The sequence below is a fragment of the Molothrus ater genome, chromosome 2 (genome assembly GCF_012460135.2).
Source record: "Molothrus ater isolate BHLD 08-10-18 breed brown headed cowbird chromosome 2, BPBGC_Mater_1.1, whole genome shotgun sequence".
Taxonomy (NCBI): domain Eukaryota; kingdom Metazoa; phylum Chordata; class Aves; order Passeriformes; family Icteridae; genus Molothrus; species Molothrus ater.
In genome coordinates, this window is record NC_050479.2 from 112,676,005 (window position 1) to 112,690,524 (window position 14,520).

The 14,520-nt window shown below is 38.4% G+C and overlaps 1 protein-coding gene across 4 annotated transcripts in view; it reads right to left on the reverse strand.

Annotated features, from left to right (window-relative positions):
* Positions 1-14,520, reverse strand: part of EPHA6 (EPH receptor A6) — a 374,340-nt gene that overhangs the window by 288,334 nt on the left and 71,486 nt on the right. For all 4 annotated transcript variants that reach the window (XM_036388927.2, XM_036388906.2, XM_036388943.2 and 1 more), the window contains exon 3: positions 522-1,185. In XM_036388927.2, the coding sequence (XP_036244820.1) occupies positions 522-1,185 (664 nt within the window). The remainder of the gene's footprint in view (positions 1-521; positions 1,186-14,520) is intronic.

Below are 14,520 nucleotides of genomic sequence, written 5' to 3' on the forward strand. Positions count from 1 at the left end.
TCAGCATTAAAGTTTCAGAGAAAATCCTTATCCCATTAAGAGAGAAACCTTTTGACCTTATGTACAAAATTATGCTGGCTTCCAATAATGGCACTGTCAACACTGTATCTTTGCAGTGAGTGTATTTTGATAATTAATGCCAGCAAGATCAAACAACAAAGAGAATTTCATTTTCTGATTACAGTGCATAGTGCTTTTAATGCTCTCTATTATCCAAGGTTGCTGTGCAGCTTGTCTAACACCATTCAATCTGAGAAATTCTTGAGCGAAATAGCAGAGTCATTTTTGTAAAGGATGGGTACAGACTCTCTCTCCCCCTTTTTGCTATAAAGCCAATGTTGAACCACAGCAGACAGCCTCAGCAGCCACTGAGATATTCTTCACAACCATTACCACAGAAAAAACACCTTATTCTCAAGTAATTTTGAAACTATTATGGGACAGTGGAAGAGAACACAACAGCATATTACTTCTCTTAAAAATAAAAAAATAAAAATAAAAATCAAACAATGTTTTCTTACCATGACAGGAGCCCTCCAGCTCTTCATATCCCACACTGCAGATGCATCGTCCCAGAGGCACCAGCCAATCCCCATCTGCCCCACAATACAATTTTGGGGTGTCACGTTCCTCAGCGCTCTTCACGCAGGAGCCCCGTACTTCCACCAGTGAGGAAGAATCCACCCTTGGAATGGTGTCAGGAAACATGGCCAAATTACGGACCGTGAAAGGGCATTTCTTGTAATAGACACGGACTGACACCAAAGCAATGCACGCTCCAATGTCCTGGAAAGCCAGATAAAATCCCTTCTTGTTGATGGGCCCAACTTCACGAACTTCCGTGTTGAGCTTGAGGATGCGGTCACCCAAATCCATCTGGGTGAAGCTCTCATCAGCAGCTATGGTATCAATTTTGGTGTACTGGTTTGGCTTGAATTTTACTCCATGGGGCTCATCTGACTCCATGTAGTAGAGATTGAACGTTTCCTTGCAGGTCCCCAGCACCCAGGGAATGCTGTTGCAGTCCCTCAGGGTGAACTTCATCTCCACGTAGATTTTCTGCGCGGCGTCGCGCGAGACCCAGTTGGTTTGCAGCCAGTTGTTCTGGTTGGGCTCCATCACATTGCACACCTGGTAAGTGTGGATGGGACGGTTGTGTTCATCCATTTCAGTTATGGCATCCCACTGAAAAGAAAATAAAAGTGTTTGAAAAACAGGAAAAATAGGTGGCCGAATTATTAATAATTACTTCAAGTTTAGTGGAAAGTCAGTAGTTAAAAGAAAATAACTACAGAACACCACACAAGTTTGATTTCAGAAACTCCACGTAAGTTTCTATTAATAAAAACATAAAACAGAGTGGTGCCTAGCAGAGAAGGACATAAAGGCCATGTTTATATTTTTATGTTTATCTCCAAATACTTTATATCAAAGGCTCACCAAATGCTTAACTCATTATATAACCTGCTACTTCAAAAGATTACCAGCATCCCAAAAATAGCTTCAATATAACTGAATCAACTTTCTACTGAGCAGTCTTGATATCAATATACCACTAGAGATATTTTTTTTCTCAAAACACAGAACTATTTATAGTTCTCTACCCAAAAATACTGTATCCCATCAGAAGTTTTAGCTTAGCTTTTAGGGGTAGAAGCAGCAGGAAAAAAAAAATCTCAAAATAAGAACCAAAACCAACCAACATTAAAGGCACATTAAAAGAAAGATGAGGCGCTCCAGAGAAGTCTCAAAAAGAAAAATGAACTATAAAACCACCAAACATCTCCAGCACACCAAACAGAATTAAGAAGTAGTCATCTGTTTTAACAAAACAATGTTGTTTTTAAAATAGAAAAGATCTTTCCAAACTGGCATAGGCCAGCTTAATTCAAAAGCCTCAATATGATACTTCTCTTAAAATTATTAAGGAAGAAAAAAATATCCAAAATACCCTCCTCTTACCAGGGGATTCTCCTCAGAAATATTTATATATTCACTCTGAATCAATATCTCAATTTGAACTAAGAAATTAAAGCCCTAAAGTTAGCTGTTAACCATGCAGTTAATAGTATAAATCTGTCACTTCTGTAGGAAAGTAAAGGCTCAGCACTTCGATAAGTGGTTTCAAAGAATAAAACAAAACGGATTGATCAAACATGGACAGGGCTTTAGTCCATTCAAAGCAGATCTCTCATGCTTTCTGCCTGTGCCTTTCCACTGTGCTCCCAGAGAGCCTGTTAAGATCTCCTAATTCAGAGAAATTTACCTTTGGGCAAGAAAAATGTTTAAAATCCGCAAAATTTTTTAATAGAGGCAGTAGTCTAAACATCATATGTATAAAATACTTGGAAAAAGGTTAACATGAAACATCTCAACCCAGCCATTGCACTGGGCCATGCTGGGTAATGTATGGTTATAAATACAGAACGTGCTCTTATGTACCAGTCCTAGATACTGAGTGGAAACAAGGTGACTTCGACCACCCCAAAATGTCACTTTCAGTGACTGAAAAGTCTGACAGAACTCAGTCTGTGATAGTGGACATAGTCTCCCTGCATGAAATACAATCTGCTTTTAATTTTACCTGAGAGTTGCATTTCTCATCTGATAAAAACAGTCAGGAAAGGCAGCAATTGAATTTCATGCAGTCAACAAAAAAACAAACAATTTACCAAACACAGACTGGTTTTCTTTTGGGTGCATTTCATATTATCGTTCCAATTTAATCAAATCTTAAGTTGTGCAAAACTTCAAAACCAAATGAACAGAAGCATCTCACTGGTGATGTTTGCACAGGAATGAGGTGGCACAAAAATCCCTGACCTGACACTCACAAAAGCTGGCAGGAGTTGTCTGGTTTCGACAAGCTGACAGTTCAGACTTCCTTCAAACTTCACCCATCCCAATGTGCTGCTCTACCTTCAAAACCTTTTGATTACAATCCTTTCAAATGAGGAAAACCTTTGCTAATACTGATGGGAAGCAGCAGCAGCATAAAGCAAATTCTTACATCTGGAGTTGCAGGACTTAGGGAAAAGAATGTTATAAAAGCATGATTTGGAGGAAAGACTTCAAAATTCTAGTTGAAAAATGGAATAAAAACCAGCATGGCTACGTCCTTACATTTTTACATGCAGCATAAAGGAGGAGTAAATCACTCAAATAGAAGATCATTCAATTTGATTATTGAGGGAGAGAAGAATCCAAGATTAGTCATCACATCTAAGTACAAAATATGAGACTAGGCTACAAGCCATGCTGGGATTTTAGTTAAAGTCTTGGCTGTTTCCATACATCTACAAACTACTTCACAACCTCTCATTTTTAAATTTCACTAATATCCAACAGCCCCACAGAGAACACTATTAAGAGAAAATAATGTAACTTTAAGCTGGTATAAGCTATATAACACTGAAAACTAGCTTCATGGATCCCAAAATTTTTTATTCTATTTTAAAACAGGACACTGGATATTTTAAAGAAATCAGCAAGAACCTTTTAGTACACATCACTACTGAAAGCTGTTCCAATTAATAAGGGTAGATATATCAAGCAGTTGAAAATATCTACTTCCTAATGAGCTGATACCAAGGTAAACTTCACATATAGTGAAAGACACCTCTCCCACAAGCTGTCACACTGATTGATGGATTAATATTGGGTTCTTAATCTCAGATAACAGCTATTGAGGCACCGGGCCCAGCAGCAGTTTGGTAACCTGGGATGGCAATTTTAGAATCCTGCACACCTCAAGATTCTTTATTGATATTTTTCATCGTTTTAAGAAAAAAGAGGGGACATGGGCATAAGCAATCAATGTCCTCACTCACCAGTTTATTCAAGAAAACATCTGCTCTTACAAATGCAGCAAAATTTGTATTCTAAGCAAGAAATCTTTATCATTTTATTCTAAGGATAATTCTCTAAAAATGAAGGTTTCTGCACCTGCACATACCTAACCAGTGTATCTGAGCTCACCCCAGAATAAGAGAAGGTTGTGGCTGACTTAACATTAACACATCTGGGTATTAGGCACACAATGGCACCCCTGCGTAAAATATTCTACACAAACCACTTGTTGAGCAAAACACACAAGGATAAGCAGTGGCTTTCCATGCAGAGAACTGAAGGAAGAAGTAGTGAAAGAAGTCTGAAAATAATATTAGGTAGGAAACTGGGGAGCAAAACCTGTTGACTTGAGCTGTACTGCATTTTACTTTCTGCTAAGAAGATACAACTGTTAAGGCAAATCCTCAGTGGTGATAAGTTTTATTCTTACCTGGCAGCAAGAGGAAGGTTTCTATTCTAAACTGAGGAACAAATATATAAGGTTCATGCTAGAGAGATCTGGTTTACTCTCTTGGCTTCAGCAAGTGAGGTAATTTCAGAAATGGAATTGTCAACTATTTCTTACACGCAAACATAGGCTGACATTTGAAAATTCAGTGAACCTGAACTTTAGAAATGCAATTTTCTGACATCTATATCCCTCATTGCCCACAAACATCCACTTGAGAGAGCTCAGGTCACAGTTAAAAAGTCCATCCTAACAAAGGGATGGACTGTTTTTGTTGTACAGAACTGCTACTACCCTGAAAAAGAGTCTGATGAAAGTTGCAAATGTGTTCATGTAACTCATGTACCCCATAAGAGTTAAATAAGCATTTTCTGACTTACCACATCCAATGAGGACAAAAAGAATGCATATAGTGTTTTCTCTAAATTGGTCTTTTTTTACCCCACTAAGTGGTTTACTACTTTTTTAGGTCATCCCAGATCTCAGCTGGGAGTCACCTAATGAAATCTACACATGTAGAACACTCAGTTGTTCACTCCTGACAATCTTATACATTCCCATTTCCATGGAAACAAGCAGAACAGTAAAAATAAAGAGAGTTTTAAAGGTTTTCTAAAATTCCCTTATACTAATCTCCAGTGAGATGATCTTCATAAAAATGAGATCAGAAAGGTCCAAATGAGGAAACACCAGAGGAGGACTTGCACTTGGCATGCAGCTGCCATCTGACAATGCACATTTACACATCGCGCTGCTGTACTAACATTCAGGCAAAACCAGCTACACACTACATCACAGAACTGAAGAAAAAAATTTATCTCAAAGTAATGTGCTTAGGAAATGAACATTTTAAGGCATAGTTGGCATTTATGATGACATTGAAAACAGCAAGACTAAAGAATATTTAAAAGAGCTACAGAATTGCTCTAAGTTAAAGGTATCAAGGTAATATTTTTCCCCTTTCCCACTAACTCATTTTTCTTTGGCTTCACTTTTCCCAAGATCTAAAACTTTGTATGTGAAAGCATGTGCTCAGACCCCCAAAGATGAGTGAAAAAAAGGAACTTCCAAAATATGTCTATTTGAAAAAAAAAACAGACAAAACTCCTCAGCTATTTGCATCTGTCTTGGCAAGTACAGGTTGATGTAGCTGGCAAAATAGAACAGCAACTGAACTACTTATGTTCTTACATTTAAAGTTGAGGTGGTTTAAAGTTGTTTAGGGAATGAACATTGATATGTAGCACAATTTATTAGCTCTGTAGAACTAAAATGACAATCACAATGCAGGATTAGAGGAAATTGTGACATCTGTTTTCTATTAATCCACAGAATATGAGAGTAAGAGGGCAACCCCCCCAAAATCTGTGGAAGTAAACATGATTAAAAGAAAATAAAATCAGAATTGAATAAATAAAGAATAGTTAGGGCAATATAAACAAGAGAACACAGGAGAGAAAGTTGTTAATGCACTCAAAATAGAAGTCCAAAAGTGAGTTGCTTTTCTGTTATTTACATGAAGTACTGAACAAATGAGAGATGAGCTGCTCCAGGTGATCCAACTCTGCTCTGAAAACTCTTCTGGTTCATATAAATGTTTGCTACAGGCAAGCAAGACCTGGATTTGGTGAGATTTGGGAGATGAACCCTGTAATTCAAGTGAGACCAACTGCAGATACATGAAACAATTGACTTTCACTTGGGGATTAGCCAGCATAGGACTTCAGGATCAGCAGGCAAAACACGACAGCCCTGCTCCAGCCTTGGAGAGTGAATCAGGACTGTTCCAGAAGGAAAGGGCATCAGAGGTCTTGAACAAAGACTTTTGTGTATCTACTAGAAAAGATCAAGATGATAAGAAATGTATTTACATCTCAAAATACCTACTCTGATGTAGGACTCAGGCTAGTGAGGCAATCCATTTATTTGACTGACCAGAATTTAGACAGGAGCATGATAATGCACCAATGAAAAAGTTACACATAGAATGATGATGTTCATACTGTCTGGGCATGGCAGAGAAAACATAAAACAGAAGGCAGAGAGAATAATACATAATTCCTTCCATAACAGATAATGAAAAATTACATTCAGAAAAGATATGTACAGAAAAATGGGAAGAAAACCCGAAAGAATTCACACACATATGCATACACGAAGGTTGTTTATTATAAACTGAAATACCATTAAAACCAGCCACTACTATATAAAATACTTCCCCTCCCAGCACTCTGGAACAAGACCATTGTTTCCCTGAATGCTTTATTGACTATAAAAGACTCAATGACTTGCACCAAGGATCTGCAAGGATGGTGTGCAATGCTTTTGAAATGAGACACCAGTAAAACCTCAGCAGGTGGTGAGAGGTGCCACAAATCAGTTGTGAAAAGTGCTGCTGATCACCTTTCCAGGGGAATCTCATCCCTTTGTAATGCAACACTACCAATGTATTCAGAATTGAATGGAAAGTGAGAGAACAAAGTCTACACATTTTCAAGATACTACAACTCATAACGCTCAACCCTGCTGTGTGCCCTTCAAAAATCTGGCAGTGCACTGTCCCTGGGACCTGTGATAGAGAGACCTTCCCTGCTGGCCTCTGTCTTACAAAAGAAATAATAATAAAAAATACATAACCCAGTGGTTTTACAGGTATCTTCCACTAGAATAGAGCTGGGTCTGGCTAATCACAATAGTTGTGTGCTACATTTAGCTGCCAGCAGCTGCAGAGTCTGCTGTGATAAAACACAGAATAATGCTGATGCTGGCACAGCAAGCGGAACAAGAGCCCAGCCACCTTCACTTGGCTGATTGAGATTTATGGGATTAACCAGGAATACCTGAAGAATATGACAGCTCTAAACATCAACACACACATGTTGAAACACAGGGGTCTACTGTGGAATAATAGATGTGTGGATGAAAGGATCAAGTTTGGTCACTCAATAGAACCACAGACTGGCTTGGGTTGAAAGGGACTTAAAAGACCACCCATGGGCAGGGACTCCTACTATGCCAGGTTGCAGCACCCACAACTTCTCTGGGCAACCTGTTCTGGTTCCTAAACACCTTCACAGGAAATAACTTCCTCCTAATACCTAACCTATAGCTGCCCTCTTTCCATTTAAAGCCATTCTCCCCTGTCCTATCACTACATTATTAAATATAGCAGTAAATTAGTAAATATGATTAGTAAATGAGATGTATCATGACTTAAAATACATAAGTGTTTAATGCTTATACTTCCTTTTAATGGGAATAAGACCAAGAAGGACTGAGAAATAAATTATAACTACAAAGTAACTAAATGATACTGTAGGTACAATCCAATCAAGCTCCATCAAGTATTAGCTGTTTAATAGCAGATGATTTCTTTGCTGCTGTGTTGCTTTATTTCCTAAATATGGGGAGCTGCAGCAATCCTGGCTCTGCCTCTCCCAGCACCTCGTACACTTGGAGTAACTGGAGCAGAATGCTACAACACTGCTCAGTGAAGCCACTGGGTACTTTGGTAATGCTGCACAATAACTGTCTGCATCCGCTATGTGGCCTGGGGGACCTTGCTGGATCTCCAAAATAGCACAGATAATGTTGTGGTAAATGTTTGTGTGTCCTCAGGTATTTAGAAACACAAAAAAACAGTGTGGAGGAAGCTTTAAGGAAAAAAAAACCAAATAACAAACCTTGAGCAAGTGCTACATTTCTAGTTTAGAAATTTCTACTAACTCGGAGTTTGCCTGTTAATGTTATTCAGGTGTTTGTGAGCAGCCCTGGGCTGTCACATCACCACTGCACTGGCTCTGATTCACTGAGCCCCTTGGTAGCCAAGCTGGGCCATAAACTCCCCTCCTGGCAGACCTGCACTTTCCACGAACTTTAATTGGGCTGGCCTGCTGGGAAGCCAGAACAACTTTAGGGCAGGCAGAGATACTTGGTAGATTTCCTCAGCCCTCAGTTTGAGAGCTGACCTTGTCTGCCCCATGATATAATGCACATACTGAGTCAAATGACTGCTTTCACCACTTAAACGCCTCAGAAACTGTGCATTGCATCACATCACAAATCTCACTTGAATGCACAAATTTCCAAATATCAGTTCTGTTTTACTTGCTTTCCCTGCCTTGAATCTACGATTCTGATATTTGAAATTCCCCTTCAGCAGCAGGAAGATTTTTTTGCCTTAACCATTCCAAGCAGTGGAGTTTTTGTGAATAGCACAGAATCCCCAGCACACCAGTGGTCCTGGCTATGTGCACCCACAATGAGGGCTATGACTCAGAGCTTCCCATTTTCATTTCCTGACTAGTCACTCTGGGAAAATAAGCATTTCAATACCACTGATGGCAGAAATTGTATAAATACCTTTTCAAGCTCCAGGTTTTCCCACTGAAAAGCAGTGGATCTCCAAGGGTTTTGTTTTTATGTGGGCATTGGCATACTTAAATTCCTGCAACTAGCAAGCAATGAGGTTAATATGGATGAACTGAAACCCAGAAGAATATCTGTCCACTTCTTCCATCTCTCCCCAGGTTTTTTCTAAAGTCTACTTTCTTTTAAATTAAGAAAAAAAAATCCTGCCTTTTCTACTTCTTACTGAGTTAGTACTAGTCCATTAGTGATTCTAATTGAAATTATACAAATGGACACAATTAAAAATAATAATTACACAAAGCAGCTATGTAAGGCTTTTTAAAAATAATAATTACACAAAGCAGCTATGTAAGGCTTTTCATCTGTGGACTGCTTTATAAACACAAAGGCATTAATTCAGCCTAAAGACATAAAACTAAAGAAGCAAAACTAAAGGTATTAAGAGGAAGGTGAAGCGACAGATCAGTGATTTTTACCAGCATGCTGTGTGTCAGAGCTGTATCAGTGTGGATGCCCTGATCTGACACTACCCACAGGAGCTGAACTGATGACACTGCAAAGCTCCCCTGCAGCACAGCTCTTCCTTTGGGCATTTACTAATGGGCTCCTTCAGAACCACTCTCCATTCCCCTCCAGCTGTTGTGCTGCCTGGTAAAATGGAGCCCATTCCTGTGGCACACATCTGGCTGGAATACCTGTGACCCAACTGCTGCCGGAAAACTGAACACTTGCATCTCTCATAAATCACCTCCAGCCTCCCACCACCATCCTAACAAGCATTATCACTACAAATAACAAATTCGTGACTTCTTTTTCTCAAGCTACTTATCCCTTCCAGGCAGAGGATCAAAAGGGAGAAAACCAAGATTAGAGCTATGTGACTAATTAAAGGCACAAACTTATATTTATTGGCTTGCAAGGGATCATGTTGATATACTCCAGTGAAAGCCAAAAGCATTATTATATCCTGCCATTTAACTGAGCCTAAAACCTCTGGAAATAAAATCTGAGAGGTGAACAGAAGAACCAATTATTACAAGTGGAGCAAACTGCATAACAACATCAGTAGCAGCTCAGTTTATTTGTATGTAAATTCATAGGCTTGTGTATTTCAGCTACATGCATTACAACCTTACTCACTTACTAGGTTAAACAGAGCCATGCCAAAAAACTCTAAGGAATAATTTCTATTACAGGTTGCAAACATCCTTAAAGTGTCCAAAATGTGCTGAGAAATGAATACATAAAAATGAGAAGCCTACAGTACTTTTAAAAGAAAAAAAAGCTATCCATATTAACCTTATCTATAGTCTGTGAACTCCAAGACAGGAACAGAGGAAAAAACAAAAGGGAAGAAAAAGGAAAATAAAACAATTACCAGTGTTTTCCAGTATATCAAGTTGTTGATCCTTCTTATGTAATCACTTATTTACTGAGCACTTGTAAAGCAGCACTGCCTCTTCAGGGAGCTCAGGCTCAGTCAAACTTGTTAAAATGCCCTGGAAGAAAATAACTTGCTACCCTTCCCCAGTGCTCCTTCCTTTCCTCCCATTTCTGAGTGCACAAATGGAGGGAGCATCAAGCTCTTAATTATCCTATGCTATAAATAAGCTGGCATTAAACCCACTCCATTCACTACAGTCAAGGAGTGCATCATCAAAACAAACTCTCAGACATCTCATTTCTACATGGTCCTGTGTGTGAAAAGAAGAGATGTGAACTATAATAATAACAACTCCCATCCTCTTTCAACCTCTGTTATCTCATTACTCATATTTTCAGCTACATTAAAAGTAATTTTGTGAATCAACTTCTGGCAGAGCTAATGGGAGAAAGGAGAAAATTTCATTTGACTGTATTTCAGTTTAGTTGGTAGGCAGGCCAGGATATCTTATGTAGGTTTGTAATCCCTTTAGGTTCACCCAAATTAGAAAACAGCTAAAAGGTATTTAACAAAGAACTTCTTATGACAAGACATGGAGAGCTTCAGTAAGTACATTTATTTCACAGGTCTCCTGTTCAGGTTTCTGAAGGAAAACAACCTATAGAGTTGTGGAGAGATTTATACATTTGCTTGCTCTATTTTCAGTTCAGTTTTCTTAGAACACCACAATCTCCCCAAGACATGTAGAACAAGCTCTGCCTTCCCAAAACAGTCTTGTTCATAACACAAAGCAACAAGCATCTTTTGTGCTTGGGGGATGTCCTGATCAAAGAGGTACCTAAATACATGCTGACAATCTTTAGCTTAATTTATTGTTGGCTTAATTTTTTTAATTTTACTTTTTGGAATAATAATTATCCTTTTATTTTCCAGATACTGCAATTCCAACTGCTATACCTGACTTCAGTGTTTAAGTACAATAAGACTTTTTTCATCCAGCTGAAACCTAGAGCTTTATTTGGAACCCAGTGTAGATAAAAATCACTGCAGCTGGCAGGGGGTGGTCATGGAATGTCAACTAGAGGTCAAATTAGATGTCAGGTTCTTTTGTAATTTACCAAAAGCTTACACTTTGCACATTTATCTTCCAGAACTTTCTCTGTTGTCAAAACCAACTTGACCCTAAGAGAGCAATGCTTTATTAAGTTACAGCTGAACACAATTGTTGATATGTTGGTCCAGTGCCTCTAGTTAATATATCACCTACCAGCAGGACATCCTTTTAAAGGAAAAGCCATTCATGTTTGTCATTTCAGAGCAGTAAAAAGAGAAAGGTTTTTTGGTGTATGTCCTCACAGGGTGTTTTTGATGAAGGACAATACAAGCTGTTTGTTTTGGGTTTTTTTAAACCAAACTGTGCTACATCAGTCAAGCTCTTCACATATTTATTTAAAATAGTACCATGACTTTCTGGTCTAAGAATGAAACACTGAAAAAAGCTTTCATAAAAGTTGATTTGATATCATTGAAAAAACACACCAAAAGCAGGCCATAGTTAAAGAACATTACTAAAATCTTTAGCCTCTTTTCTGTAGAATGCTATACATTGCTGCTAGGAAGCAACTACTCTTGAGTGGGTTTTTTTCCTATTAAAATCGTGCTTTTAACAGACCTCCCAGTTTTTTAGAATACAAATGTTGGAGTAGTCATAGGGCCAGGGAAGATGGCAGCACAATTCAGCTTTGAGAGTTAGGAAAAGTATGTCAATCCAATGTCAAAATTAGGAGGTTAGACAAGAACCAAAACTGCAGGAAAAGGGAGAAAGAAGCCAACTTCACGTTCAGTTGTTATCTTCCTACTCCTCTCTTGTCCAAGAACTGTCCTGGGGACTACAGCAATGACTACATCTAACTGCCATTTTTTAAAGGCAAAATATTTATCACGGAGATATAAATCGCTGTAATCAAATGATTCACTACATGATGACCATTTAGTAGTTTTCTGACATTTATAAATTACTTCCTTTTTGCTACTACAGAATGTTAATAGTGGAGAAACACAATACTCCCAATTCCCTGAAAATGTCTTCACTAGCCTATGATCAAACCAGAAATCTGAGTTCTGCAACTCCCTCTTAACAACAGAATGGAAAAGTAATCAGGAGCACCACGTCTCCCTTTTTATGACATGACCTTGCAACCTTCAAAGCTTTGGCTCTTTCACATATTTGTATTTGGGGCAAAATCTTGGAATACATCATCCTCCTACTAACCCTGATTATTCTGGAGAGAAAAACAGGAACCTCTGAGAAATGAAGAAGCTGCAGGATCCATGGTTCCACACAAAGGAGCAAGGAACTGAGGCTGCCCAAGAAGGAAGACACAGCCCAAAGGAGACAGAGAAGAACCTTATAATCACAGATATCAGCAATCCATCGCTCATTCCTTAACCACATTTTTGTCCTCTTCATCAATCCCAACCATGTAGGTTGGAGTAGACAGACAATGAACACGTATGACTGACTGAAACAAGCCATTTCTATCAATTTAACGTACAAATAACTGCATTATTTTTGCTGCATTGCATTTGTTATGTAGAACCACATGAAGGGCACATTTTTCTTACATACCTGTTTTTCTATACAAAGCTTTGACTCTGATGAAAACACCTCTCAAGACTTCAGCCCTTATTTATCATGTTTGAGAGGCTTGCATATGAAAACCCATGAAATTCTATTATCTGCTAAACAGTCTCATAATTACTGAAACTACATGCCTGCAAAAATAAGAATTCTCCTACACCACAGTGTGCTGGATTCAAGTCCTCTCCCACCCACCACTGCCCCAAACAGAGTAAAACTCTTGCTTAATTATTCTGCTCTTCTGCTGAGACATGAGATGAAGGATAGTTAGAAGTAAAAAATGCCTTTGGTAAATTGACATATGTAGAATATTGACCTGAAAACCCTTCTCCAATTTGCAGAGTCCTTTCTTGAAGCAGACATGTTAAAATAAGCAAGCAGAGTCTGCTGGGTGCATCCGTTCCCTAACGAGATCTGACACAATAATTAGTGTGCAGCAAGCTGGGGTAGTTTAATGTACTTCCCTTCTCGTTTCTATCACACTTTATAAAAGTTTCATTAATCTTTGCCACCAACAACAGGAAAGCAATAAAATGGGCGTAACAGCACAAGTCACAGAACCTCACAATCTGCACTTTTATTTCAATCGCACTATTCAATACTGGCTTCTGAAAATAACCAGGTGACTTTTCACAAAGGCCAATTAGACAGTTCAGGTTATCTAGGCATGCTCAAGTTCACCTATCAGAGTTGCCGGAGATTAGAAACATCAGATGGATTTTTTGGGACAACCTGTGATTTTGATGTGGGAGGGAAGAGCAGCACAGTTGACAGCAATCAGTTTTTTCATGCTCTGATGAGTTGCTGCATTGCTCATTGTTCTGGCACAGCAAGAAATACTTAATCTTAACATTGTAAATACAAAACCATGAGATCAGTAACCAAAACAAAAGACAGGCACAGAATGAACTGTCAGCTTTGATGTAACACTTGTGCAACTGAAACAGAAAAAGGAAAATTATACTAAAGCCTCAAGCTGACAAAATCGCAATAAACACATGCAAAAGAATTTAAAAACTTCACAAGTAGGGTCTAATATTTTTGTTCCCTTCAGAGATGAAATAAAGTTCTACCCATGAATTGAGATCTTTAAATCCCACTTTCTGTAGAAAACATTTAAATTTCACACAAATCCTCACTATAATTTCACATATTTCGTCATTCTTTGCCCTATGTGCATATTCCTGCATCAACTTTATATACACAGGAGAGGCACTTAGACCCAAGATTGGAAAAGAATAAAAAAAATTACTGAAAATTTCAGATGAAAGTCACTTAAAGCAGCTTTTATCTGATAGGGGAGAGCATCTGCTATACCCAAACATTTTTCTGCCAAGAAGAAAACCATGGAGTGCTAAAAATATAGTGAATCTAAGAGTAAAATAAATACACGAGTCTCTTGTACATAAAACATAAAGCTCTTGAGTCAGCTTAGGTGATTCAGAGGCTCTGGTTGGAAGCTTAAATAAATGCAAGGCTAAAAAATTGAGCAGAAAAAAACCCATTTTATTGGGAACTGCATTTCCAGCATCTTTGAAATCAAGGACTCAAGTCTTTTTGCCTTTACCTATGGTTTTTTTCTCCCACAGCTTCACAAAACATCATTTAGATTTCAGTAGGTCATCTAGAAAGTAACCTTATAAGCTCTGGTGTGGGGTTTTTTGGGGGGTTTTTCTGTTGCCAGGATTTGCCTTGCTGAAATGAGCAGGTACTTATGCTATTTTAAATGCTGCTGTCAAATAAAGTTATGTTAGAAACTGTATAGATTCCTGCTTTTTCCTGCAATTTAGTCTCCCAAAGAATATTTGGCCTTTAAAACTGCTGTTT